The sequence below is a fragment of the Cydia amplana genome, chromosome 20 (genome assembly GCF_948474715.1).
Source record: "Cydia amplana chromosome 20, ilCydAmpl1.1, whole genome shotgun sequence".
Taxonomy (NCBI): Eukaryota; Metazoa; Arthropoda; class Insecta; order Lepidoptera; family Tortricidae; genus Cydia; species Cydia amplana.
This window is the reverse complement of record NC_086088.1, coordinates 1,550,528-1,575,991: the sequence shown is the minus strand read 5'-3', so window position 1 is coordinate 1,575,991 and position 25,464 is coordinate 1,550,528. Positions and strand designations below refer to the sequence as shown.

Sequence of the window (25,464 nt, the reverse complement as noted above, 5' to 3'; positions counted from 1 at the left end):
ACTTATCCTAATGTTATTCAGCATATTTTCTTTTTTGCGACGGTCGCAGTTCTAACCCTAACCTAACCCACTTTTGTGGCAGCAAGTTCTAAAACCTAAGCATTTTTCAGAACCTTACATTATGGAAAATAATAATTATGACAATTGATCGTTAGGGCATGTGCCCATTAGGACAAACCAGTTAGGGCAAGTGACTTTAGAACAAACGTTGTTAGGGATTCAGAATGACACCCATAGAAACCACCGGGTTTTTTTTATTGAAAAAAAAAATCAAGAAATTACTTTTCTTTTAACGCTATTATCTACCCGAATCAGTAATCAAAAGTAAAAAAATTCGTCAGGCCTGTTTAAGGGTTAATGGACCTAAAATAAAACCCTGCATGAGGAAATCTTTGTTTTACAATTGTACTATTTGAGTGGTTTCTTTTTAGCTCAATTAATTTATATTTTACAACTAAAGTATGTTTACAGACTCGTACTACATATTTAAGGCGTGTTCAATGACAATAGCATTCTAGTTTTAAATAACCGTGACTTCCACAATCAAACGCATTAGCATGATCCCCACACTTACCTACCTGTTCTAATTCATCTTCACTATGTCTATGCAAAAAGCTCTCAAAAGGCTTTCAAGCTAAAAGCTCATCGAGCACCTTTGACAGTCGCTAATGCAGGAAACCGCAAGTAATGAGAACTTCGCTTGTTAGCGAGTACAAGGAATTAAGTTACAATGATGTTCTTCGAGATGTAAGAGTTATGAGAAACGAAAGACGATGTTGTTATCTGAATATCGTTAAAACATGAGATGATACTTAGAAAGGGGAGTAAAGCCAGGAGATTAGAATTCCTTCCACAAAACATGCGACGGAAGATTTGCCCCCCGCGCAGGTTTTTAGCTTTTGTCTCAAGTACTTTGAATATATTATTATGTTTAAAAATTTGCTTGTCAGATGCATAAATCTCTATGGTATGCAGGATAACGAATATTGCAATGAAGAAAAAAAAAACAAAATTAGACAAGTTTTCGTGTTTTTTTTTGAGTGAACTTTCACTTTTTAAGGTCTAGCTTAGTGTTTGGAATCGCAAACATAGAATTGCTCCGTGTGAATTTTTCATGCCATTTGCTCTGGATTAAAACGAAAAAAATCAATATAAAAATTAACATTGCCCCATCTTAAGGATTCAATTTGAGACTCATAAGTTTCAGCTCCCCCTTTGAATCTCTCTTGGTGACCCGTCACGCCAATAAAATATTCAATGAGCTAATATTAATTATAAATTCCCAGTGGGTACGTTCCTAAAGTATTTTCATTAATCCAAGCGATATTAATTATGAAGAACTTTTTGACATTTGAATACCTTCGTTCAGGTATACGTGTATCCTTTTGAATACCTACAACATTGTTTAGGCATGTAACAAATGTACTACTACTACTTACTGACTTGGCTGGCGCGATGAACCAAAATGAGTCTTCACAAGAGCAATGCAGAAAATCTAATGTAGATAATTAATAATGGTGGACCCGCACTGGCTGTTTCATAACGTCATATAACATCGTGTGTTAAGACTACATGATAGTATTGATAGTGTTAGAACATTATCACTATTAGTAAGTAAATTGATTGTCTGATAAATGTCTTTAGACATAAGTAATAGATTACTTATGTCTAAAGAAAATCAATTTACTTACTAATCTACAATCTAATTACATATTATTGGAGAATTGTTGAAGTGATTTCTTGAACTGTAGATGTTTATAGAGCACTCCTATCATCAAATTGGTTATATTTTCTGTATTGTCAATTGTCATACACATACCTACGTATTCCAAAAAATATATAAATCAAGAATTTGTCTCTTTTTCTCTTCCTATCTTTTTCTCACTCTCGTTTTCTTTATATTTTATTGTTTACATTTCACCCTGAACTACTTAAATCGCAAGACCCGCGAAGTTTTAAATTAACAGGAAAACTTCCCCAAGTTCGAATACAGTTTTAAACTCACAGTGAACTGAATCGCAATGCACTTATTACGCCCTATTTATCCTCGGTTTCATTCAAAAGTTCTGATTGGACGAAATAAAGAGGAAATTGCGCATTAGAATACGTCCGGCGCGCGTGGATAGGTTTCTGAATAGAGGAGATGGAAGAGACACAGTGTTATTTTTAGGATTCCGTACCCAAAGGGTAAAAACGGGACCCTATGACTAAGACTCCGCTGTCCGTCCGTCCGTCCGTCCGTCCGTCCGTCCGTCCGTCTGTCACCAGGCTGTATCTCACGAACCGTGATAGCTAGACAATTGAAATTTTCACAGATAATGTATTTCTGTTGCCGCTATAACAACAAATACTAAAAACAGAATAAAATAAAGATTTAAGTGGGGCTCCCATACAACAAACCTGATTTTTGACCGAAGTTAAGCAACGTCGGGCGGGGTCAGTACTTGGATGGGTGACCGTTTTTTTGCTGGTTTTGCTCTATTTTTTGTTGATGGTGCGGAACCCTCCGTGCGCGAGTCCGACTCGCACTTGGCCGGTTTTTTAACATTTGATATCATTTCTTATTATTATTTATTGTCTCAGGTTCTTGGCAAGTAGGTACCTAATAGTCTCTTCTTGCATTATCTACTTTAGTTCTAAGATAGGAAATTATTTATTATTTCCTTTACTACTGCTAGCTAGTTCGTTTATATCCATATTCCTTTTGAGAATGCATGACAGCTTTTTGGATATTATGTATAATTTAGTATAATGTCTGTATGTATATACATATACATATGTATGCATATAGAGCACCAACCTGCTCGATTTTTTTTTCTTATTATACAGTAAAAATCTGCTAAACGACCGTACCTACTTCTTTATCGTTTTAGCCACTCTGATGCATTATTAAACAAAAAAATTGTAAGGTAAACGTACTGCTGCTCGACGCGGTCCCAGTACATGCCATCTTGAAACTTAAGTCATTGTCAATAGAGGTGACAGCAGGGTGTCATCTATTGGGCATTAGCATGTCGAGCACTAGTACGTTTACCTTAAACACATTTAGTCTTGGAGGATACAACTAAACGGAGTAGCCATTAACAGGCTTTACCCTCTGTCGAAAATAGGCGGCCAACGGTCATACACAATGTATGGACTGACGTTTATCTGACATGGCTATTTTTACGTTACGCATACATTTGACGTTCCCCTCCCCCGCAAAAATCGGCAGACTGTTTTGTACAGAAAATTACAGACATGGCGTCTCCGTTTGATTATATCCTCCAAGCATTTAGTGAATAAAACATAAAAAAATACGAGTCCTTCCTTTTAGCTAGTTTTTAGGGTTCCGTACCCAAAGGGTAAAAACGGGACCCTATTACTAAGACTCCGCTGTCCGTCCGTCCGTCCGTCCGTCCGTCCGTCTGTCACCAGGCTGTATCTCACGAACCGTGATAGCTAGATAGTTGAAATTTTCATAGATGATATATTTCTGTTGCCGCTATAACAACAAATACTAAAAACACAATAAAATAAAGATTTAAGTGTGGCTCCCATACAACAGACATGATTTTTTTGCTCTATTTTTTGTTGATGGCGCGGAACCCTCCGTGCGCGAGTCCGACTCGCACTTGGCCGGTTTTTTTATTACTCTGAAATTCATAATTCAGAAAGCAACAATCCAACGGCACAAATATAAAATAAAGCCTGAAGTATTTTTTTGTTTATCATTAATATCAGAAATGCTTCAATATTTCATAATATTGAGCATTTTACACCACAGCAGACACATGTGTTTACATAAAAACATCAGCTGCTATACACTAATGGATTAGTGGTTTACAACTATCAAGAGAAAAGACACAGCCAACGACAATATATTTATAATTTTGAACCTTACTTCATTGTAATACGGCGAAAATGGCATATATTGGACAATATAGTACTAGCTTTAACCAAAGGTGCGAAGAATGAAAAATCAGTCTTATTTTATATGACCGAGGGTTCCATTTCGAAAGCAAGGTGTTAAAATTGGCGTAACTGAGATATTCAATATCGCATTTACACCTGCCGTTGAACGGTAATGAAAGAGTACCTACACGTACGTAGGTAATAATAATATATTATATTCCCGATATACTTTTATTCTAAAGTATTATTACAATTTACAATATCAAGTAAAATAAGGTCTCCTTATTCTCATTTTTCTGTATTATGTGTCGTCGGAAACTTTCCAAAATGCTGAAAATCCTCATGGATTTTGGATTGGATCCTCGTGGATAGGAATTTTCATGGGTACTTTTTTTTGTATAAGAACAGAAATGTTCAACTTCCAAAATATAAAAAAATGCTTTGTTTCCCATAAAATTTCCGATAAATTTCAAACTGTTTGGACTTTCACATCAGATCTGTAGGTTCACTTCAGTCTAGCTAAAGTTATAAGATCTAATAGATTGTAACCGGCGATAGAACACAAAGTAGAAAAAACATACAAAAAATAATTTAGAAGTGCAGACTTTTATTTTTACCTTTACCTTGAAAGCGTAATTTTACCGGAAAACGAAATATTTAGCAGCACCCTAAATTAAGCGTGTACCTTAACAATTTCAAGCACATTTTTTACACAGTTAATTAATTTTAACACGAGTTACACACGTTTTACAATTATGAGGCACGCTACTTTTATGTTTCTCGCAATATCTATAATTTTATTTTTGAAGCACATTTAATAGCACAAATAATTTTATTCAATAAAAGCAAAAGTCTACTTCTGTCATTCATGTAGGTATTAGTAGCATAGGTATATATGCTACTTAATAAACAATTTCTATTTCCATTCTACTAATACCTATGTACCTATATGAATGAAAAATAAACAAGCTGGTCCGAAAAAACAAACCTAGCTTCACACCCTAGCATCATTGTAATTCTCTTAGGAACTCTCAATTATTTGCACATTTCCAAATTTAAATTGTAATTTAAAGAAAAGAAATACAAAATGTGTCAAAATTACCTAATACAGAACGTGTCAAAATTACCTTCACAAGTGTCACCTTTCCTGAATGTCTCCAACACGTTGCATGTTTAAAATACGAGGTTACAAAATTCAGCCTCCCTTTTTATAATGGAAATAAATCTCGTTCTTTCGGTCGCGTGAAAACAAGCATCGTGCAAATTTCATTTCCACACGCAAGGCGGGAAAAGGGTTACCAGGGGCGAATTTCAAAAGCCCTAAATAACGTGACTCTAAGCAATTTGTATTTTTTTCACCAGGGGGGCGATTTTTCAATTTAGATTGCTCGATTTCGTCATTCGAAAATCGTTCTAAAACGGCGAAATGCTAATTTTAGAAATACGCACGATAAAAAATGGGAATCTAGTAGTATTGACCACTCGTTTTCAATTCTATTAGTAGAATTTAAATGCCTAGTAGTGGAGATTAGAGATGCAACGGATAGTTGTTTGGCCGGATACCGGATACCGGATATCCGGCCTGGACACTGGCCAAATATCCTTAACCGGCCGCCGGATATTCGGCCGGCGGATCTACACCTATATTTTGAGTTTTGCAGGTGCGCGTCGTGCAGGTTTCGACCTGTTTCGTCGTGAACGTTCGCGCGGACACATTTCTTGGATCGTAACGAGTTTTATCATGTCATTACGTAGTAAGTTCGTTTATAGTTACAATTACAAGTGCGCGCGCGTATTTTTGTGTAAACAAATAAGTGTATTGTGTGACATTGGTTACGTATTCATTTCTACCTACTGTGTCGTTAGCATTATGACCGTGACTCTTTTTTAGATTCCATTTTTTACCCCAAAATGTGTTAATTTTACTATCCGGTATCCGGCCGGATAGTAGGTCACTATCCGGTATCCGGCCGTATACTAAAATAACGGCCGGATAGGCCGGATACCGGATAGTAACCGGATATCCGGTGCATCTCTAATGGAGATATTATTGCATGAAATACACGAAATCGAGCGGTCGAAATTCAAAACTCGGCTGCCAGTTTACCACCGTATGTGATTATATTAGGAACTTAGAAAGAAAGAAAAAAGAAAGAAAGAAAATACATTTATTTACGTCAAACAGAATCCAGTATAATTGGCTAAAAAAGCCTACATCATCTGTGACAACTATCTATCAATAACGGTTCATGAGATACAGCTTGGTAAGTGGTGACAAACAGACAGTGGAGTCTTAGTAAAAGGGCCCCGTTTTTACCCTTTGGGTACGGAACCCTAAATCAGTCCATTAGATATTTGAAATATTTCAGGAAGAATTCTGACATATGGCAACCCCAGGCGGGGAATAAAGGGTTTTCGCGTCCTTTTCAACGCCCTTGTATCTTGTTACATTTGATCATTAAACAGGTTACATGTAAACGAAATAAAATCTGAGCATATTTAACACATTTATTTACCTTTCTCTAGTGAGATATTTATTACCAAAGACTGGATGTATGAACAAATCCTTTCAATGTGTATCAGATTATTGCCCGTTAGTAATAAAATAATTTCGCAAGTATTTTTGTTTTCATGTTTTGTCATTTAACTTATTTGATCAAATGATTTATAAATGTTGACTAAAACATTTGAGGCTTCAGGTGACCAGAAGGCTGGCCAATATTTCACTCAGCAGATCAGCATTGCTATACAGAGGGGCAATGTGGCCAGCCTTCTGGGCACCATACCAAGCGATCGTGACTTAGGACAAGTTTTTTATTTATAAATTTCTAGCGACTCGCCCCGGCTTCGCACGGGTTAACAAACGGTACATAAACCTTCCTCTTGAATTACTCTATTAAATAAAACCGCATCAAAATCTGTTGCGTAGTTTTAAAGATCCAATCATACATACAGACAGACAGACAGACAGCGGGAAGTGACTTTGTTTTATACTGAAGTTTAATTATGTTTTTACCCACTTTGTTTCGATATAGAGTTGAGAAAAAAAAGATTAAAATAGTTATTTACAGTACATATGGGCCTACTTTTCCGCACCAGTGCGTAAAATGGCACTTTTCGTGCGTATGTCGAAACTTTAAAGTGCTATATGTACTGTAAAACGTAGTTCGATACACGTGCGAATAGGTAATTCGCAACTCGTGTCGATTTAAAACACTCCCTTCGGTCGTGTTTTAATTTATCGCCACTCGTTTCGAATTTCCTCTTTTTCGCACTTGTATCGAAAATAACTATTACAATACAAGTGCGGAAAAGAGGAAATTCCCTATTCGCACGTGTATCGTACAACGTTTTACAGTATATATGTCCCTTTAAATATTTTTTTAAAAGTTAGGTTGCTTAACAGTGATTATAACAGATTGTATACTAATTAATTTGCGTTAATTGTGTTCACTAGTTCCGGTCAAGGGGCCGTTAATTAAATCACTTCATTAAACTATACTAAACTAAATACATATAGCTGGTCAACCAGATCTTGACAGTAGAAAAAGGCAGCTTTGTAAAATGTAGGCGTGAAGGGATATCGTCCCATAGAAAATTAGAATTTCGCGCCTTTTTCTACTGATAATTACTACTTTTAATACTTTTTAATTTCAAGATCTGGTTGACCAAGTATACATATACAGTGTGTACAATTTATATTATGTGACGATTTTTAAATAAATTAACAATAGGAGAATCATAAACAGATATATACCCGTTCCACGAGTTACTGACAGAGCCAAAACTGACATATACGCTAACGTCTAAGTAATTTATTTTCTATACATCTCGTTCGCACTATAATATGCGAGTACGAGTGAGACGCATAGAAAGTAAGTTACGTTCTCGATAACGTTTATGTCAGTGCCAAACAGTACGGTTACCATCAGTTTGTCACTGACATAAACGCCGTCGAGAACGTAATTTACTTTCTATACATCTCGCTCGCACTCGCATATTAGTGCAAACGGGATGTATAGAAAGTAAATTACGTTCTCGACGGCGTTTATGTCAGTGACAAACTGATGGTAACCGTACTGGTGGCAGCCACACTAGACACTAACCACGACACAAAGATTTATTATTTTAGTAAAAATAAAGTATATTTTTATGCACCTATAGTCAGTTTGTCTGATGTTTCATGATAAAATTCACAATTATGTATAGCAAAGTTACATTTAAATACTGAAATCCGATTCCAAAATTGAAATTACAAAATACAGCCATTATTTAAAAAAGTGAATTAGATTAATCAGACACCTTTTTGAAAGTTATTAATAAAAGAAAATTTACGATTCCAAGTATAAACGGCTCAATTCAGAGCTTAGTTACAAGAATAAAATCTTAATAAAATTTCTAGCAGAGTACAGATGCCAAACGAAAAATTCAAATGAACGACTTTTTCCCTTTTTCACGATTCTAAAATTGAAATGGCACCGTCAAAATGTCTCCTAATTGGAATGTTTCTGCGTCAGACCGTTCATTACCGAGTTTATTTGTACCGTTATTAAGTTCTGGTATTTTTCATTTTTCATCCAAACGCTGTCAATTAAGCTTATTAATTTAAGTTGCGCGGCTTTTAATAATTATACGTACTATTAACTAGAGTCGGATTCAGATTTAGCAATCTGTTAATGGTTTTGAACGGGTTTTGATACGACCTTGACAAAATTGTCTTGGTGACTGCCACGCATCTCATGCAGTATTTAATTATATTTTCCTATGTATTTATGTAAAGTTCTTTATTTGGATGGATGGACTTAAGTAGCTTTTTTGCGCACTTGCACGGAAAGCGTTTACTTAGTCTAACAAAAAACAAACACTTAGTACTAATGGTTAAGATAAGAGAACCTAGTTTAGGTTCAACAGCAACGAAAAACGCTTTAGTGATTGTTAAAATGCCTTCGCTATTGTGTAAATTTAATTTAAAAATGAGGAATCAAGTTAAACTTGATTAAAAATCTTAAAAGTAAAATGAAGCGTCGTTATGAACGAAAATCAAGTCATATTTTTTTAGAAACGTTTTCTAGGCATTCGAAAAAAAACTCGTTTCCATTTGGCACGGAGGCTATTACCGCAGTCAGTTCCGTATGTGATATTACTTTCAAAATTGCAAATGAATATTTATCACAACGTTTTGTCCTTATTTCGCATTTTTCCTTGTTACAGAAAATGCCTTGAAAATGGAGGAACATACCCACTCGTTGCGACTCAATGTAAAGATTCAACAGAAATATAAAACTGGCATAACTAAACATGTATGTTAAGAAGTTTTATGAGAACATTAGAACTGAGACAGTGAAGAAAAAAAGGCACCTGAAGATGGTACGAGAATTGAAAAGGATTGTTTAAGAGCAATTAAGTAACGATGCAAAAAAGGAGTTCCAATGCAGTTTTGGAAGAAATTTTAGGAGAGAAAATAAAACGAGCGATATAAAAGGTAGGTAATGGTAATAAAGGTAAATAATGGGGGCATCTATTCGACTCCGGGATATTGTTAAGGTGCGCTCTCTTATTGTATTATTCGTAAGAGGGATCGTAAGTAGGGATACTAAAAAGCGATATAAAAGATACTAGAATATTTAAGTGGTAGATAAATCAACCTATAATATTTATAACCTCTAGCCGCCCCCAGGCTGTAAAAAGGGTATCCTACTTGATTAAATAAGATTCTATTCTATTCCCATTCCACGCTAGTTTAAAACTTTATATTTTGGCAATTCGAAGTTTATTTGTCTTGGCAAATTTTGACATACTGCCGTATTCGAACTTCAAGGTATTCACAAGAGACGACACGTACTAGATCCATTCTAGATACGTTATAGTTTAGATTTCAACCAGTTCTCTCACAGATTAGATCTTAAACATATCGTTATCGTATCTTGGTGACGTTTAAAAGATATCTAGTAGATGTCTATTTCAAAATCCGAATCGGGCCCATGGGAATGGCTGGATGATATACTTAAGTAAGTTACTTATGCTACAAATTTATTTGACCTGTGCCCTGTTTATCAAAAGCTTGTAACTTGTAATACAAGCCGATGTCACTTATTGACATATTTTGTTAGAAAGGGACTTCCACTTGTATTACAAGTTACAAACTTTTGATAAACAGGGCACAATTATATCGATTTTTTTACAATTCAAGTAAAAGCCAATAGCAAAAAAATATTCAAATGACAATTAATATTTCATAACGTTATCTTTTGTCTACTTTTACGTGTACTTCGTTTCAACCAAATCAAGATTGAAGAATTACCTCGAATGTATTTATTCATAGTGAAACTTAGTCCATTATGTATAATTATTAATTAATTAAACAGCAAGTATCTATGCGAAATTTAAAAGTCAGAATTTGCCAGTGAATTTTGCTCTTCCTTAAATAAGTGCGACAAACAAGTTAATTACAGCACGGCTACCACGAGTTGGCATTTGACATTTACGTTAGCGACTGTGTGAACTCGATGGCATTCCCTATCTATCGCAGCAACACAACAGTGCGAGCGAGTTGGACTGCGATCGAGTTTACGCAGTCACGTAAACGTCAAGTTTATTATCAACTCGTGGTACGGCTACAGTTATTTGATTTAGAATGTTTTTTCTAACTACAGTAAAATTTTCAGACGACTGATGGCAAATGAAATCTTCCAAAACGTTAGCGCCAATGCTAGCGCCAACAATGTCACCGACGCCGGCGGCGACTCCGGCGTGTTCTTTAAGCTCCGCGTCAGCGTGCTGTTGCTCATCGTCATCATGGCGGTGCTTGGCAACCTGCTTGTCATCGTCTCTGTTATGAGACATAGGTAAGTTATCTTTAACAATATCATTGTCATTTTAATCGGTATCACTAATAACTATTATTTACTGACACTTCACATTTTCTTCATTAATGACACTATTAATATTGCTATTGCTGTGAATATTTCTGTAACCATCAATATTACCTCTGATGTTAGAATATTATCTTTACTTTTAACTGCATGTTAATTTTGATTTTGAATTTTAAATTCACCATTGTAATCATTTATATAAGAACAGCGCGTAGCAATTGATCTGGATCTCTCATAAAAGTCTTTATTTTCCAATTAAAATCCTATATTGGTAACCAAAATATAACTTTTTGTTTGGTGAATTATATGACGAAAGCGCGATTTTCTGAAACTATTTTCTTTACAGAAAACTACGCGTCATCACAAACTACTTCGTAGTATCACTGGCCTTCGCTGACATCCTCGTAGCCATGGTGGTCATGCCATTCAACTTCAGCGTACAGTTCTATGATGAATGGCGGTTCGGTTCCGTCATCTGCGATCTGTGGAACTCTTCGGACGTCTACTTCACATCCACCTCGATATTGCATCTCTGTTGCATATCGGTCGATAGATACTACGCCATTGTAAAGCCTCTGAAATATCCAATCAAGATGACTAAAAAGGTAATTATTTGGTTGATTGTAGTTTTGTTGTTAGTGTTGTTTTGGTTTGCAGTAACTCATCATCATTATTTTATCTATGTATAGAATTTGCATGAGAAAATCTTTCAAATTGAGTTCTAAACAACATTTTGAATATTAGGAAATTGTTTGGCCTTAACGAGAAGTTTAATCTAGACTAAACGTGTAATATTTGAGAACACAAAAACCACAGTTGGGTGATTAGAGCTAAAGTTTAAAGATATTACTGTAGTTAGGTTTTAAAATAGCAGTGAGAATTTTCACACTGTACTATACTTTACCGAAGCAATTTGAAAGCGAATGCACTTGGCAAAAGGACAAGTGCGCCGTTGACCCAATTTGTACGAAATTCACTGGTCTAATTCCAACGCCATTACCTAGACAGCAATAATGATTTGTGCTTTGCTCCGCCGCTTTCTGGCCAGAAATTGTATCTTAGTTATTATGATTTACTGGGTCTAGAAATGTGTTAGCTGAAAATTATATTCTCGACTCTATCCCTCTGGGTTGAGTTTATCTTCGTATTAAAATTTAACGAAATATAGTAAAATAGCTCTGTTGGAGATAAATATTATATATTTTTTAAATTGTTATTTAACATATTCATACGCGTTATTTCTTTTTTTTTTTCTTTGATTTGGTTGCGGTTTGCTGCTTTTTGAAGGCATGCGGGGTGTTTTTAATGGTGCATGGTAAAATAAAATAAAAACATTGACTGGTTTGCTTTGTGGTAAAAATAGTGCATGAAATATTTTATTTGTGGTATCATCAAGTAATGCATGCGGAATAAGGAAAATGAAGCTGGATACTGTAAAGGCTGTAGAAAAAAGAACAAGAAAGTTCAAAACACTTTTTGCTTTCAGATGGCATTCGTCATGTTAGCAGCTACATGGCTAAGTCCGGTCACAATATCCTACGCCCCAATCTTTATGGGGTGGTACACAACTAAAAAACACTTAGACGAGCGAGAGCTTCCACAGAATGCCCATAAATGTGACTGGGTAGTCAATAAGCCGTACGCCGTGATATCCAGCTCAATATCCTTCTGGATACCCTGCACGATCATGATCTTCACGTATCTAGCAATATTCAAAGAAGCGAATAGACAAGAGAAGGCGCTACATGCAAGAGCTGGCAACGCTATGCTCATGCACAGACATTCAAGAGAAGTTGGAGATAAAAATGGTGCTTTGCACATAAATGCAAACACACCAACCAAAGATAGGAATATACTTAAGATGAAAAGAGAGCATAAAGCAGCGAGAACGTTAGGGATCATCATGGGAGCATTCATTCTCTGCTGGCTTCCATTCTTCTTATTCTACATAACTACAGCATTATGTACAACCTGCACATATCCAGAGGTGCTGACAGTTATCATGTTCTGGACTGGTTATTTTAATTCAGCGCTAAATCCAATCATTTACGCGTATTTCAACAGAGACTTTAGAAATGCTTTTAAGAATACTTTAGCGTGTGCGTTCTGCAGTTTTTGTAAAAGGAACGCATCGGATCTGGATGCCATGGAGAGGTTAGACCGGCGTGGTTCTGCAAATCTGAGGGTGCCTGCGGCTTCAAGACGGGCATCCGACCTGGCATCACTTTGAAAACCCAGAAACTCTAACGAGTCAAGTGTGTAACCCTAGTAGTCAACGAATGGCCAGTGTACTTAGATTAGTCGTGACTGATAGTTCAGTGAAAATGTGTATAGAACATTAAAGTATTTTAGTATGGATAAGTAGGGAAATAGTCAAAGAAATTGTAGCATCACTGGTAAACTGTATGTCTGTTATGGTTCTACTTGTCCCTTTTATATTGTTTAATTTAATTTGTAACTAACAATGCTTTAAATTAATCAGGGCTTACAATATCAGAAGTGGAATTTCAGATCGCGTAATTACTGACTGGAGTTTAAATGTAATTAATTGATGGTCATTGTTCATTGTTCATTCAGAAGTGGACACCTTAATTAACGAATTGTGTAATAACCAATAAAAACCGACCTGACTCTGTGTGACCTGATCTGTACAGCTAATAACTTATTTTTAACTTTAATATTTATGTAAACTTTATTTAAAGTGTGGGTGTTGAAATAGGCTGATAGATGTTTTAGAGGCCTAATTCATTTGATTGAAAGCCAAAGTAATTTGTATATATAAGTTAAGAGTAAACCAATATACATAATTATTTAAATTAAATGTTAGATTTAGAACCAATGTAATTATAGGAATATAAAGTTTCTTAGGAAAATAGAAAATTAAAATTATATTTAAAAAATAATAATGTATAAGTAGGTAATAGTTAATTACTAAAAATTAAAAAGTAAAAGGCAAGAAGTATTTTAAATTGTGGATCATGGCAAATCATTGAATTTGAACAACAACGGGGATATTTTTTTGATACCTACAATGTATAATTATCACTTTTTCGACAGTTAACCAAATTTTGAGTTAAGAAACCAAACTAGTCAGTTTTGATTTGTGTTAATTAGATATAATATTAGGTAGACTAAATATAATTAAAAATAATGAATAATTCAGTGAGTTTATATTGTTGAATGGTTCTGTTTTTGTACTTATCAATGTTTACCACAGGTTTTGTTTTCGATTTGGTAATAACTATTGTTTCGATTTCTCTTGTTTAATTTAATTGTTTAAGCATCTACCTTTTCTGTGAAATGTTTTCTTTTAACCTGAAGATGTTAATAAAGATGTTAATAAGTATTTAAATAGTAACAACAGTGATGTGAATAATAGAAGTAAGATTTTAGGATATAGGAATAATAATGTAGATATTAGTATATACACAGTCGTTAGTTTTTAAAATTATATTATTTTAACTTTAATAGGAAGATACGGTAAAGATATGGGGACAAATAACGCTTCAATAGAAAAAAAAAACGATTTTTAAAATAATTATCGATGTGCTACAATTAACTTTTTAACAAATCCGTTAGATTTGGTGTGTCGGTGTTGTGTCAAAATAAATCTGTTTTAAAGTTAGTAGGTTTTTAAATAATAAAATGACTAACTTACTAATAGCAAATATTCTGTATCTTGGCTTCCTTTAGACTTCATTTTCATTAAATAAAATTTATTTGTTTTTTCAGTTACATAATGTCAGTAATGTTTTTGTATATTTAAATAATTTACAAAACTAAATGTCAAAGGCAGAACAAACAAAAGTTTGGGTGAGAGTTATTATTAAAATAAAGTTTTAGTAAAACATCTATTGTAATATTAAATATGACCACAGTCTGTAAAAACAAATTATTAAATCTTGCTTTTTCTTTCAAGCAATGCCTTTTCTTCTAAAATGTAATTTATTTTTAGTAATACAGTTATGAGAGACTTTGTCTGAAAAAAATAATTATCAGTATCAGACATTGGTTTAATTCGACATTAACGCATTTCTTTGCCCTCTTAAAAAACGCTAATGTAAATTCAATGTGTCTTCCTTTTGAATAAGTAATTAAGGCTCAAAACTTATATAAATAAGTAATATAGAATTCTGAAATTAAAATTAGGTATATAACGAATTTTTAATAAATTTAATAATAGCCAAAATTTTAGCATCAACTGTAGAGCTGCGCCCAAACGTAATGTGTATTTTAGAAAATGAAGTATCATTGGATATATTAATAGGAAATTTCCTAAAATAATAGTAGTTAGGAACTATTTAGTTGTAAACCTTGTAACTTTTTGGTATGTCATTTTAAGAATTTCCAAGCGTCACTGGTTCTTGCATATAAAATTTAAAATGTCGCATATGGGCTGTAAATGTAAAAAAAGTAATAATATATGGTTGTGACTTCTTTAGATGTACTATGTTCTAACAAAAAATCATATCTCTGAAATCGTATTTTTGTTACCAAACTATTTATTTTCTACGAAATGACTAACAAATTTTAACATTCTCATAATTTGTGTAACTTTGAATGATGTTTTGATTTATTATTAAAGCTGTGTTATGACAGTTATTACTTTAAAGTTTCCGATAATATTCATAACTATATGAGTAATGTTTTAAACATCTTGCATAATATTTCGTTTGACATTAAAATTTGGTTGATATCCGTCCAATATTTCTTGATAATTTCTATCTCTCTTCTATCTTTCTATCTTCTAGCTTGGTGTACTCAAACGATATATAATATGTGTTAGCTTGAAGTATTTTATAGTCAATGCATAAATGTGAAATTAAATGTGTAAATATCTGTCAAATGGCATTACCATAGTTACTTATCATTTTTAATATTAGATGATTTTCCTACAAATTAGTTGAATCCTTTAGCCTGGTTAACGATATAGGTAAATGTTAACATCACAGCAATATTATAACTTTAAATACAATAATAGCATATATTATGTGGGTATAAACATTAAAAAATAAAAAAAAACATTAATGTTTCACATCGATAGTTCATAAAAAAGATATTCATTTAATCATTGTGTATTGCATTTTTTTTATTACATACAAGTAGTTCGTGCCCGAAATTCGAGGAATTATTGGAGGGACCGGCTTAGCCTCCATATGTGACGTTATCTATGAAAAGGGACCTTATTGTCGATGTACGCCATTATTAACGATGCTCCGATATAAATACAATGCCGCGCGACGCTGTGCGGCGTAAGCGCCATCGACAATAAGGTCCCTTTTCATAGATAATGCCTCATATTAACACTGTGGCGCCCTCAGCCTGAAAAGCCTTGCCACTCGTGCGTAGACTCCATGTAGTACGTGAGATGTAAGCGACCTTTTCAAACGTTTTTATTTCATTTAAACTGTAACTTTACTAACCAATTTAATAAAATTATAAATGTGTGTTTAAGTTATGACTGCAGCGTGATGCTTTATTTATTTAGTTTTAACGGTTATTCATTGTATTCATTAGGTATTTCTGTTACATCCTATTTTGGACTGTGATAGCTTAGATTGTTAAAATCGATAAATAAATTATCAGTTTAGTAATAGTATTATTACTTAGGAACAAACACATACAATGTAATATTTATCATAAATTTGAAATATATTGAGTATCTAATGAATATTTATAATATTAATCATCCAAAGGTGAATTTAAATATTTATCAGTTGTACATAATCCCTTAGTTGCAGATGTTAAATTATTTATTTAAAATATCGTATTTGTAATTTCTGGAGGGAAATAAAACAATGTTATTTCACTTGTTTAAACTGATGAAAGGAGTGGTTAGCCATTAGGTATGTTACCTAATAATGTGCGTGTAATCAAATGCTTTTTGCAAAATAAACGACGATTTCTTTCGTATATAATATGTTGTTGTTTGATTTCCATAATATTAACATTCTGAAGCGTCTATGTAGAATTCCTATCACCACACAGAGGCGCTTTTATTTATATATTTAATTGTAATATTCGGTAAATTATCGTTATTTATGGAATGTGAGTGTGAGTGTGAGTATGAGTCAAAAAGTAGCCGAAAACACCTCGCGTGATTTGTGCACAACCCCTAACCGGTGTTCAATAGACCAAGAGCCCCATTCAGATTTGACAACTTGTTACTCTTGTGATCTTATCCAATTCAATACCATAACAGTTTGTTAAATCTGCATCGGGCTCTGGTACTTAATTATTCATCTTAAAGGTATGTGAGCAGTGGGCCAACTAAGGAAGCTCTATATGTAGGTGGACTACAACATTAAAATAAATAAATAAAATAAATAAATCGTTTATTCAGATGAAATAAACCCTAACATACATATTTTTTTCTTCTGCCTTAAAACATAGATGGGTAAACTTAGCTAATTGCCTAATTAATTGTTAACAAGTACATCTTATTGCTTATGGTGGTAACTTTAATTTTGTCTAATAGAAACATTTTCATTTTAAATTTAAACATCCTAAATGATTTACATTCCCTACGGTATTTTGTTATACAATTTTGGGATCAAGTACTTCCTACATCTTTTTCCATAATAATTAAATTAAATTAAAATTATTTATTTTCCATAAAAATAAAAATTACACCTGCGGCAGTTGCACGTTTGTCACTATACCTGTCACGTTTTAACAAGTATGTAAGTGCGAAAGTGACGGGCATAATGACAGGCGATAAAAATGGAACCATGCTGCCCGCTGATTAGTTTTTGGACTATTTTTGGGGTGGTTTTTAGTTTTAACATTAGTTTACATCTAGTAAAACCATTACTTCCAGATCGCTTTCATCATGTTAGCAGCGACCTGGCTCAGCCCGGTCACCATCTCCTACGCTCCCATCTTCACTGGCTACTACACCACCGCCGAACACGCCGATTACAGAGAAAATAACACCAAGACCTGCGATTGGGTCGTCAACAAGCCTTATGCTGTTATCTCCAGCTCTGTCTCCTTCTGGATTCCTTGTACGATCATGATCTTTACTTATGTGGCTATCTTTAGAGAAGCCAACAGGCAGGAAAAAGCTATTGCTGGACATACGAGACTAATGCAAAGGCATTCAAGGGATATTAAAGACAAAAATATCTTGAATATGAAGAGGGAATACAAAGCAGCTAGGACTTTAGGGATCATCATGGGAGCGTTCATTATATGCTGGCTGCCATTTTTTCTGTTTTACGTTTCGACATCTTTATGTGACACTTGTGAATATCCGGAGGTTATTAATCCTATAATGTTTTGGACGGGTTATTTCAATTCGGTGCTGAATCCTCTTATTTATGCGTATTTTAATAAGGAGTTCAGAAGTGCTTTTAAGAATACTTTGGCGTGTGCTTTTTGTAGTTATTGTAAGAAGGATGCGTTGGATTTGGATGCTCAAGAGCGTTTGGATCGACAAGGCTCCAATCATACGAGGATGTCAAGCTCTATACGAAGAATTGATTCGGACGTTTGAAATTGGAAATGATATGCAAAATTGTAAGAATCACTGAGAAAATAGATTGTTTTTTCATCAAAATAAAGTCAGCGAGGCCGTAGAGTTTATAGTAGATGATTAGGTATTTTAAACGGTTTAATTAACAGCTTCACAGAAGTAACTGGTGAATTTCCAATATTACTTGGAACTCCGGTAGCAGTTTAAGAAGTGTAACGCTCTTACGGTAGATGTCGCTATTATCCCCTAGACCCATATGGTGGAAAGATTTGCTTGATGAGGTCTCGGTAGCTCAGTTGGCAGAGCGCTGGAGTATCGATCCAGAGGCCGTGAGTTCAAGTCTCACCCAATGCGGTATTTTTCCACTTTTAAATTTATTATAAGCTAGCTTCACAGAAGGTTGTTGTTATTTCGGAACTGGCTGATACGACCATGAAGATCGTATTGGTGATTGGTGCGCATCTCACACACGACTTTCACTTCATTTCGCATGCACCACCCTAATAGCATTTTCTTGTAGGGATTTGGTTGGGCCTTTGTTTACGTATAGTTGGGCAACCGTTATATTTGGCCGTACGATTTGCTGGAGGGCCCTCGACAAAGGCCCTCCCGAAGATTCCCAACAGAGGACCATATAAGAGTAATTTTTTCGTTGGGCCTATTTAAATAAATCATACAATTATTCAACGGTGGTGGTTTTGGTTGGGCCGTGGTTGGGCCTATACACATGGTTGGTTAATTGTTAGATTTGGCCGTATGGCTTGCTGTATGGCCAACTGAAAAAAAATAAAAAAGGGCATTTTTTTCGTTGTACGAGGTCCAAAAATAACACCACACTGTATAAAACCAATACTTTATTTACTATTTACTACTACTACTACACACTGTATATAACACTCACTGTTTGATTTGAATTTTGAACTGACGACCTATTGTTCCTCGGACCCTATATTAAACCCAGAAAAATCTTAACACCGCGTTGTAGAAAGTACGCGTTGGGAACAAATAATAATAAAATAAAATAAAATAAAAATAAAAATAAAAATCATTTATTGCAGATCAAAGATCCATATAATGTTAGTAACAATTTTGACTTAATAACTAAGTTAGTAGGTACAGAATATATACAGAACTTAGCCTTATCCTATTTGGCCCTGCCGATGGCCACTTCGACCCAGTATTTAGTTATAGGGCAGTCAAGGCTCTCCGACAATACTTTGAGGAGGCCGTTGCCGCTGCCACGCACTCGCCTGAGTAGTGATCCCACACGCTTGCGTCTGATTGCGTAAAAGTCGTCCGTTCGTACTTCTGCAAACATGTTGGACGCACTACAGTGCTTCGGCAGCCGCAACAGCATCCTCAAAATATTGTTATATTGGACTCTTAGTGCATTGTATGCCCTCTGTGTAAAACCTACCCACAGACTGCAAGTGTAGAACGTCTGACAGTAGGCTTTGAAAAGCGTTAATTTGACTTGTTCATTACACCTTGCAAATCTGCGGGCAAGCATATTACCACGCACCGCCATCGCCCTTCTCTCCCTCTCTATATCCAGGTCATCCTTTAGGTCTTCTGTAAGGATATGCCCCAGGTATTTGAACCTCTCAACTCTCTTCAAGGGCACGCCGCATAGCATGATCCTAGGTATTGTTGTAGGGTTGTATTTTCTGGCCTTGAAGAGTACAAACTCGCTCTTGCTTGTGTTATATCTAAGACCATGCTGCTCAGCGTACCCCTCACACAACGAAATGAGTTGCCGTAACGAGTCGCTCGACGGACCCAGCAATACCATGTCGTCTGCATAACTGATGTTGTTAAAACACGTTTTATCTATATGACATCCGACATGTGCATTGCTGAGCCCCTCAATCAACTCATTCACATAGAGGTTGAACAGCACGGGAGATGTTAGTCCACCCTGACAAAGTGCCATCTTTTGACTTATTTGGTAATTAATTTTCTTTAACAACAAATAGCTAAATTGTGACTTTAAATGCAAATTATTGCATACATTATATTCCAAATAATTTTACAAATATTTTAGTGTTAATTGCCATCAAAAATAACCATAATAAATTTTCTAAAATCGCTACTACTAATACTAACGCCATCTATTGGTGAATTAAATCACACAGGCCCATTGTTGGGCATCAGTGCCACAGCCAATATTGGTAAATGCGATATTTATCCCTATTGGGCCAAGAAATGTTATCGTTGTTTAACGAACGGTAGCAAAATACACAAAAGCCCATTGTTGGGCATCAGTGACACAGCCAATGTTGGTAAATGCGATATTTGTCATCATTGGGCCATCGGATGATATCGTTGATTAGCCAACGTTACCAAAATACACAAAGGCCCATTGTTGGGCATCAGTGCCACAGCCAATGTCGGTAAATGCGATATTTGGCACCATTGGGCCAATGGATGATATCGTTGATTAGCCAACGTTACCAAAATACACAAAGGCCCATTGTTGGGCATCAGTGCCACAGCCAATGTTGGTAAATGCGATATTTGTCATCATTAGGCCATTGGATGATATCGTTGATTAGCCAACGTTACCAAAATACACAAAGGCCCATTGTTGGGCATTAGTGCCACAGCCAATGTTGGTAAATGCGATATTTGTCATCATTGGGCCATTGGATGTTATCGTTGTTTAGCAAACGGTAGCAAAATACACAAAGGCCCATTGTTGGGCATCAGTGCCACAGCCAATGTTGGTAAATGCGATATATGTCATCATTGGGCCAACGAATATTATCGTTGTTTAGCCAACGGTACCAAAATACATAAAGGCCCATTGTTGGGCATCAGTGCCACAGCTAATGTTGGTAAATGCGATGGTGGGCCAATACAAATTTTAATGTTGGCTACGGAACGAACCTCATCCCAACGTTTTCCCTACCGTTGGCACCGTAGGCCCCAACGAAAATGCTACTAGGGCAATCAGCGCGAGAGATCTTCAAGGTCGTACCACAATTAGATCAAAACCAAACAATTGTTTAAATTAGAATCGGGCTCCTGAGCTTCTAACGTAGTTTAAATTCTCAGCAGATAGGTAAATTCGTACATAGTTAAGTAACAAAATGGGTAAAGTCCATAATTACCGAAATCTATGTAAGAATGGCATGTAATATAATCGTGCATACTGTAAAATACAGAAGATTACATAAGAAACGATTAAAGTAGGTAAAACATAGGTACACAATAGTCATTAATATTAAAATTTAAATTAATATTCATATTTTTATTGCGAGCCTATTTTGTCCCACTGCTGTGCAAAGGCCTCCCCACTCTTCTTCCACTCCTCCCGATTTTGTGCTGCATCTGGCCAGTCTCTCAAAAAAGGAGTCTAAGTTATCCCGCCATCGCCGACAACGTCTGCCGGATCCCCGGTTCTACTCACGGGGCACCCACTCTGTGGTTATCTTGGCCCATAAGTCATTCGGCATGCGGCAGACATGACCACCCCAGTCCCACTTTAAGCCCTTGCTACACGGTCGCCGACAAGCCCCTCAGACCGCGTGGCCTTGGTCTGGACGGACCGTGTAGACAGTTGTTTCCAACAAAATTTGACCAAAACTGATCAAGGTCAGACCAAGGACAGACGGTTAGAAGGCTTGTCGGCGACCGCGTAGCAAGGGCTTTAACTTGGCCGCTTTTCGAGCTACATCTATTATTTGAGTTTTAAAATTTAAATACTATTTTAAAATAAAGACCAGAGGATTGAAATGCCATATTATGCACGAAAAACCTATTTAACGTAATAAGAATTATAAGTTTCAAAACTTTATAAGTATTATAATTATAAGGGTAAGGCAAAGTAGGTAGGTAAATAATTATAAGTAGTTAACATAATTATTACTTAAACTTTAGAGTATGTCAGTTTAAAATATTAAATTATTGACAATGGATTAAAGCTCGTATATAATTCTAAGAAAGCACTTTCAATCAAATAAACCCTTTTTAAAAGGTGATATTATGAATATGCCGTAAACCACTCAACTATGGTACAAAATCTCCCAAAATTAACTAGGTACCTACTCGTATATAACAAATATAACACACATGTTTGAAGTTTGAAGTATCGTATGTGGAAAATATATTTCCCTCAGCCTGATAAAAGGTTAAAGTTCTAGTTCTAAGGCAATATATCAGGGTGTATAATATATATATATCTATATATGTGTATATAGAACAAATAAGTAAGATAAAACCTAAAATGTATATACTTAATTACGTATTGATCTTGTGGACCATAGTAGTAGTAGTAGTAAAACACTTTATTGTACAAAAAGAGACATAAAACATGAAAAAACACATCATTTGTACAAAGGCGAACTTATTCCTTTCAGGGATCTCTTCCAGAGATTTCTTCATACGAGTATTTGCAGTAGTATTGGAGTATGATTGGGTGGTTTTAATGTACATACTTTGTATTTGCTCTAGATAACATTACAGTTTATACCGAGCATAGTTATTTAAAAATTCATCATTTTAACCCATTTCACGATATTTTAATGCGTGCTTCGAAGTTGTATTTCAATATTTGATTGCTTTTTGAAAGCCTATATTCATTAATGTATGTTTTCCGTGCGCTTAATTGTGTCCAAGTTTTGTCGAAAATAATAGCCATTTTAAACATAAAGAATCTAATATTCTAAAAATTGTAGGGTATCTTTTAATACTTATTTTTATTTAAAAACGGGGACAAATGACGCTTTAGATTAGTAAAAGCAAAAAAATCGGTTTGGAAAATTACTTATTAAATGTACACATTATTATAAAAATGTATAAACTAACCCCCTTGTTAAGAATAATTTACGAGCCTGAATTAGTTAAATTATGCTTTATCCCTTTCTTACAAATACATAAGTCAAAATGACAAATAAAGACAAACAATTCATAGCTAAATCAGGCTTGAATAACGCCATAAAAATACGAAGTCGCTATTTTAATAACATACCTACATTTATCTTTATTTTTTTATGGTTAGATACATTTACTTAATAAAAATGATTATTTATGATTTTTATTACTATATTAAATGGTTATATATTATTTACTTATAAAAATGTAGCTTCAGAATAACGTACCTAGTAATAAAAGTCGAGCAAATGTTAGTTAAATAATAGTTAAGTATTTTTTTAAATAATTAACTTAATAAATAAATTAAATAATCAGTATTACATATTACATCATCATTTCCCTGGTGTTTTTGCGTATGGGTATTATTATTTATGGTAAAGTTTTATTTTTTATTTTACACTGATATAAGAAAAAAGTACATAATATTGTTGTCGCTAGTTATAAATTTTATAATGAAAGGAATATATTCTAACATAAAATATAAAAATTAATACATACTTTGAAAGTATTTTTATTTTCGTTTTTAGAAATTCAATGTAACCGAATTACCTACGCACATTAAGATTAAGTTTTGTTATTTTGTTGTTTTTTTATTGACTTAAACATTTTTGTGTTATTTATTAGTCAGACCGTGTACCTTCAATTCCAGCTTGTTACTGTCCTGTACTCAAATTACTGTCGCGAAGGTGACAGTCCATTTTCAACCGCAGCTGCACTACTGTTCATTTTACTATGGAAATTGATAGTATAGTTTGTAGCTTTCTAATAGAGCCCGACGGTTAATCCTATTGTCTATTGTTAAGTAAAACCGCACGTGCTACTTACCTGCAAAAAAGGGTCTTAATTATTCTATTTGGCACCTGAGCGCGGGCTAGTCCAACGCTCAAAAACCAGTGTAGGTGCGCTCTCCGGTAACGCGCCTTTGTTACGTATCTCGATGACACATTTTAGACTGGTTCTGTAGCGTTCGACTCGCCGGTTGCTGAGTTGAACGGACCACACACATATTTATCCATTAGTCCATTTTGAATCTTATTGCAATTTCCATAGGAGTTGTAATTCAATTACCTGGGTAAAGTGAACGAACGATTTTTTATGCAGGTGGTTGTGGCACGTGGCACGAGCGGTTTTACTTAACAATAGACAATAGGATTAGCCGTCGGGCTCTATTAGAAAGCTACAAACTATAACAGCGACGCGTTCAGTACCAGTAGTGCAGCTGCGGTCAGAAATGGAATGTTACCCTTATGAGGTTCAATCTATGACACTCAACTGCAGCTAAGTTGACATTATCAGATCACTGTCACTTTAAAGATGCTATAAGTTGTCATTATATTACTGTTATGACAATATCTTAACTTTTATGAAATATCTAATGTTGTCAAATAGCCTGCAGATTATTAATCCGATTTTTTTCTATAATTTGCTTTGCACTACTACACAAACAAATTTTCTTTTTTATACGAGTACCTACAAGCAAAACATACACCTACAACGTCCATCGCTCAGTCATTTAAGTTCTTCGGAAAAACATAAATCCTTCAAACTACCGATACAGTCTAATCTAAAGACCTTAGCTTTATTGTAATATGGTGCAGAATAGAATGAGCGTTTATCCCAAAAGTTTATTATGGGTGCTCTATGGTAAAAATACGTAAGGCAGTAAAATTTTGTTGCTTGAAACATTTAATTAATATTCACACAACATTATTATCACACCACAGTGTGAAAAGTGTATTTAAACAAAAAAGGTAAAACTAAAAAAAAATCTGAATGCCACGTTGGTGGCAACCAAGCACACAGCCCACCAATGGTAAGCAGTTGCCGCAGCATAGGTACCTATGCATGCAACTCCAGTTCTGTTACATGCGCGTTGTCGACCCTTTGATAACCACTTCATGATGTTTCTGATATGCGTGCGTCTCGCTCGGGCTAATACATGCACGGACAAGTCCGAGTGAAATGAACGCGCGACTGATATCTAACTGACATCATTTAGCCGTCGTTTATATGTCAAGTGTACGCTCGAATTGGCCTCCAAGAGTTAAAAGTTTTTGAGTAAGTATTCACATAGCTGGGGCTTATAGATGGGGCCATAACTAGCCACGCCTCATTAAACAAGCACCTATTAACCCTACGTGATACAGATAGCACTCTCTACAGAGCATGCATGGAGGCAGAAGAGACAGCCGCCCACGTCATTCTCGAATGCCCAGGGGTGGCAGAGTACCGGGCACAACACCTCGGCTCACCGGGGTCGCTCCCAGAAGTCGTCGGCAACGTCAAGGGTCTGCTAGGCTTCCTGGTCGAGTTGGGTTGGCAGGAATAGTGCCGCCAACCCATCAC

At 35.1% G+C, this 25,464-nt stretch overlaps 1 protein-coding gene across 3 annotated transcripts in view; it reads left to right on the top strand.

The window, feature by feature from the left end:
- The window catches only part of LOC134657483 (octopamine receptor beta-2R-like), a 240,349-nt gene extending 222,075 nt beyond the window's left edge, over positions 1-18,274 (top strand). For 2 of the 3 annotated variants that reach the window (XM_063513054.1, XM_063513053.1), the window contains 4 exons: positions 9,106-9,376; positions 10,560-10,739; positions 11,113-11,371; positions 12,253-13,529. In XM_063513054.1, the coding sequence (XP_063369124.1) occupies positions 10,567-10,739; positions 11,113-11,371; positions 12,253-12,996 (1,176 nt within the window). In that variant the 5' untranslated portion in view covers positions 9,106-9,376; positions 10,560-10,566 and the 3' untranslated portion in view covers positions 12,997-13,529. Of the gene's footprint in view, positions 1-9,105; positions 9,377-10,559; positions 10,740-11,112; positions 11,372-12,252; positions 13,530-17,586 lie in introns of those variants that run through there. The other variant, XM_063513055.1, reaches the window with a different exon arrangement.
- The last annotated feature ends 7,190 nt before the right edge of the window (positions 18,275-25,464 follow it).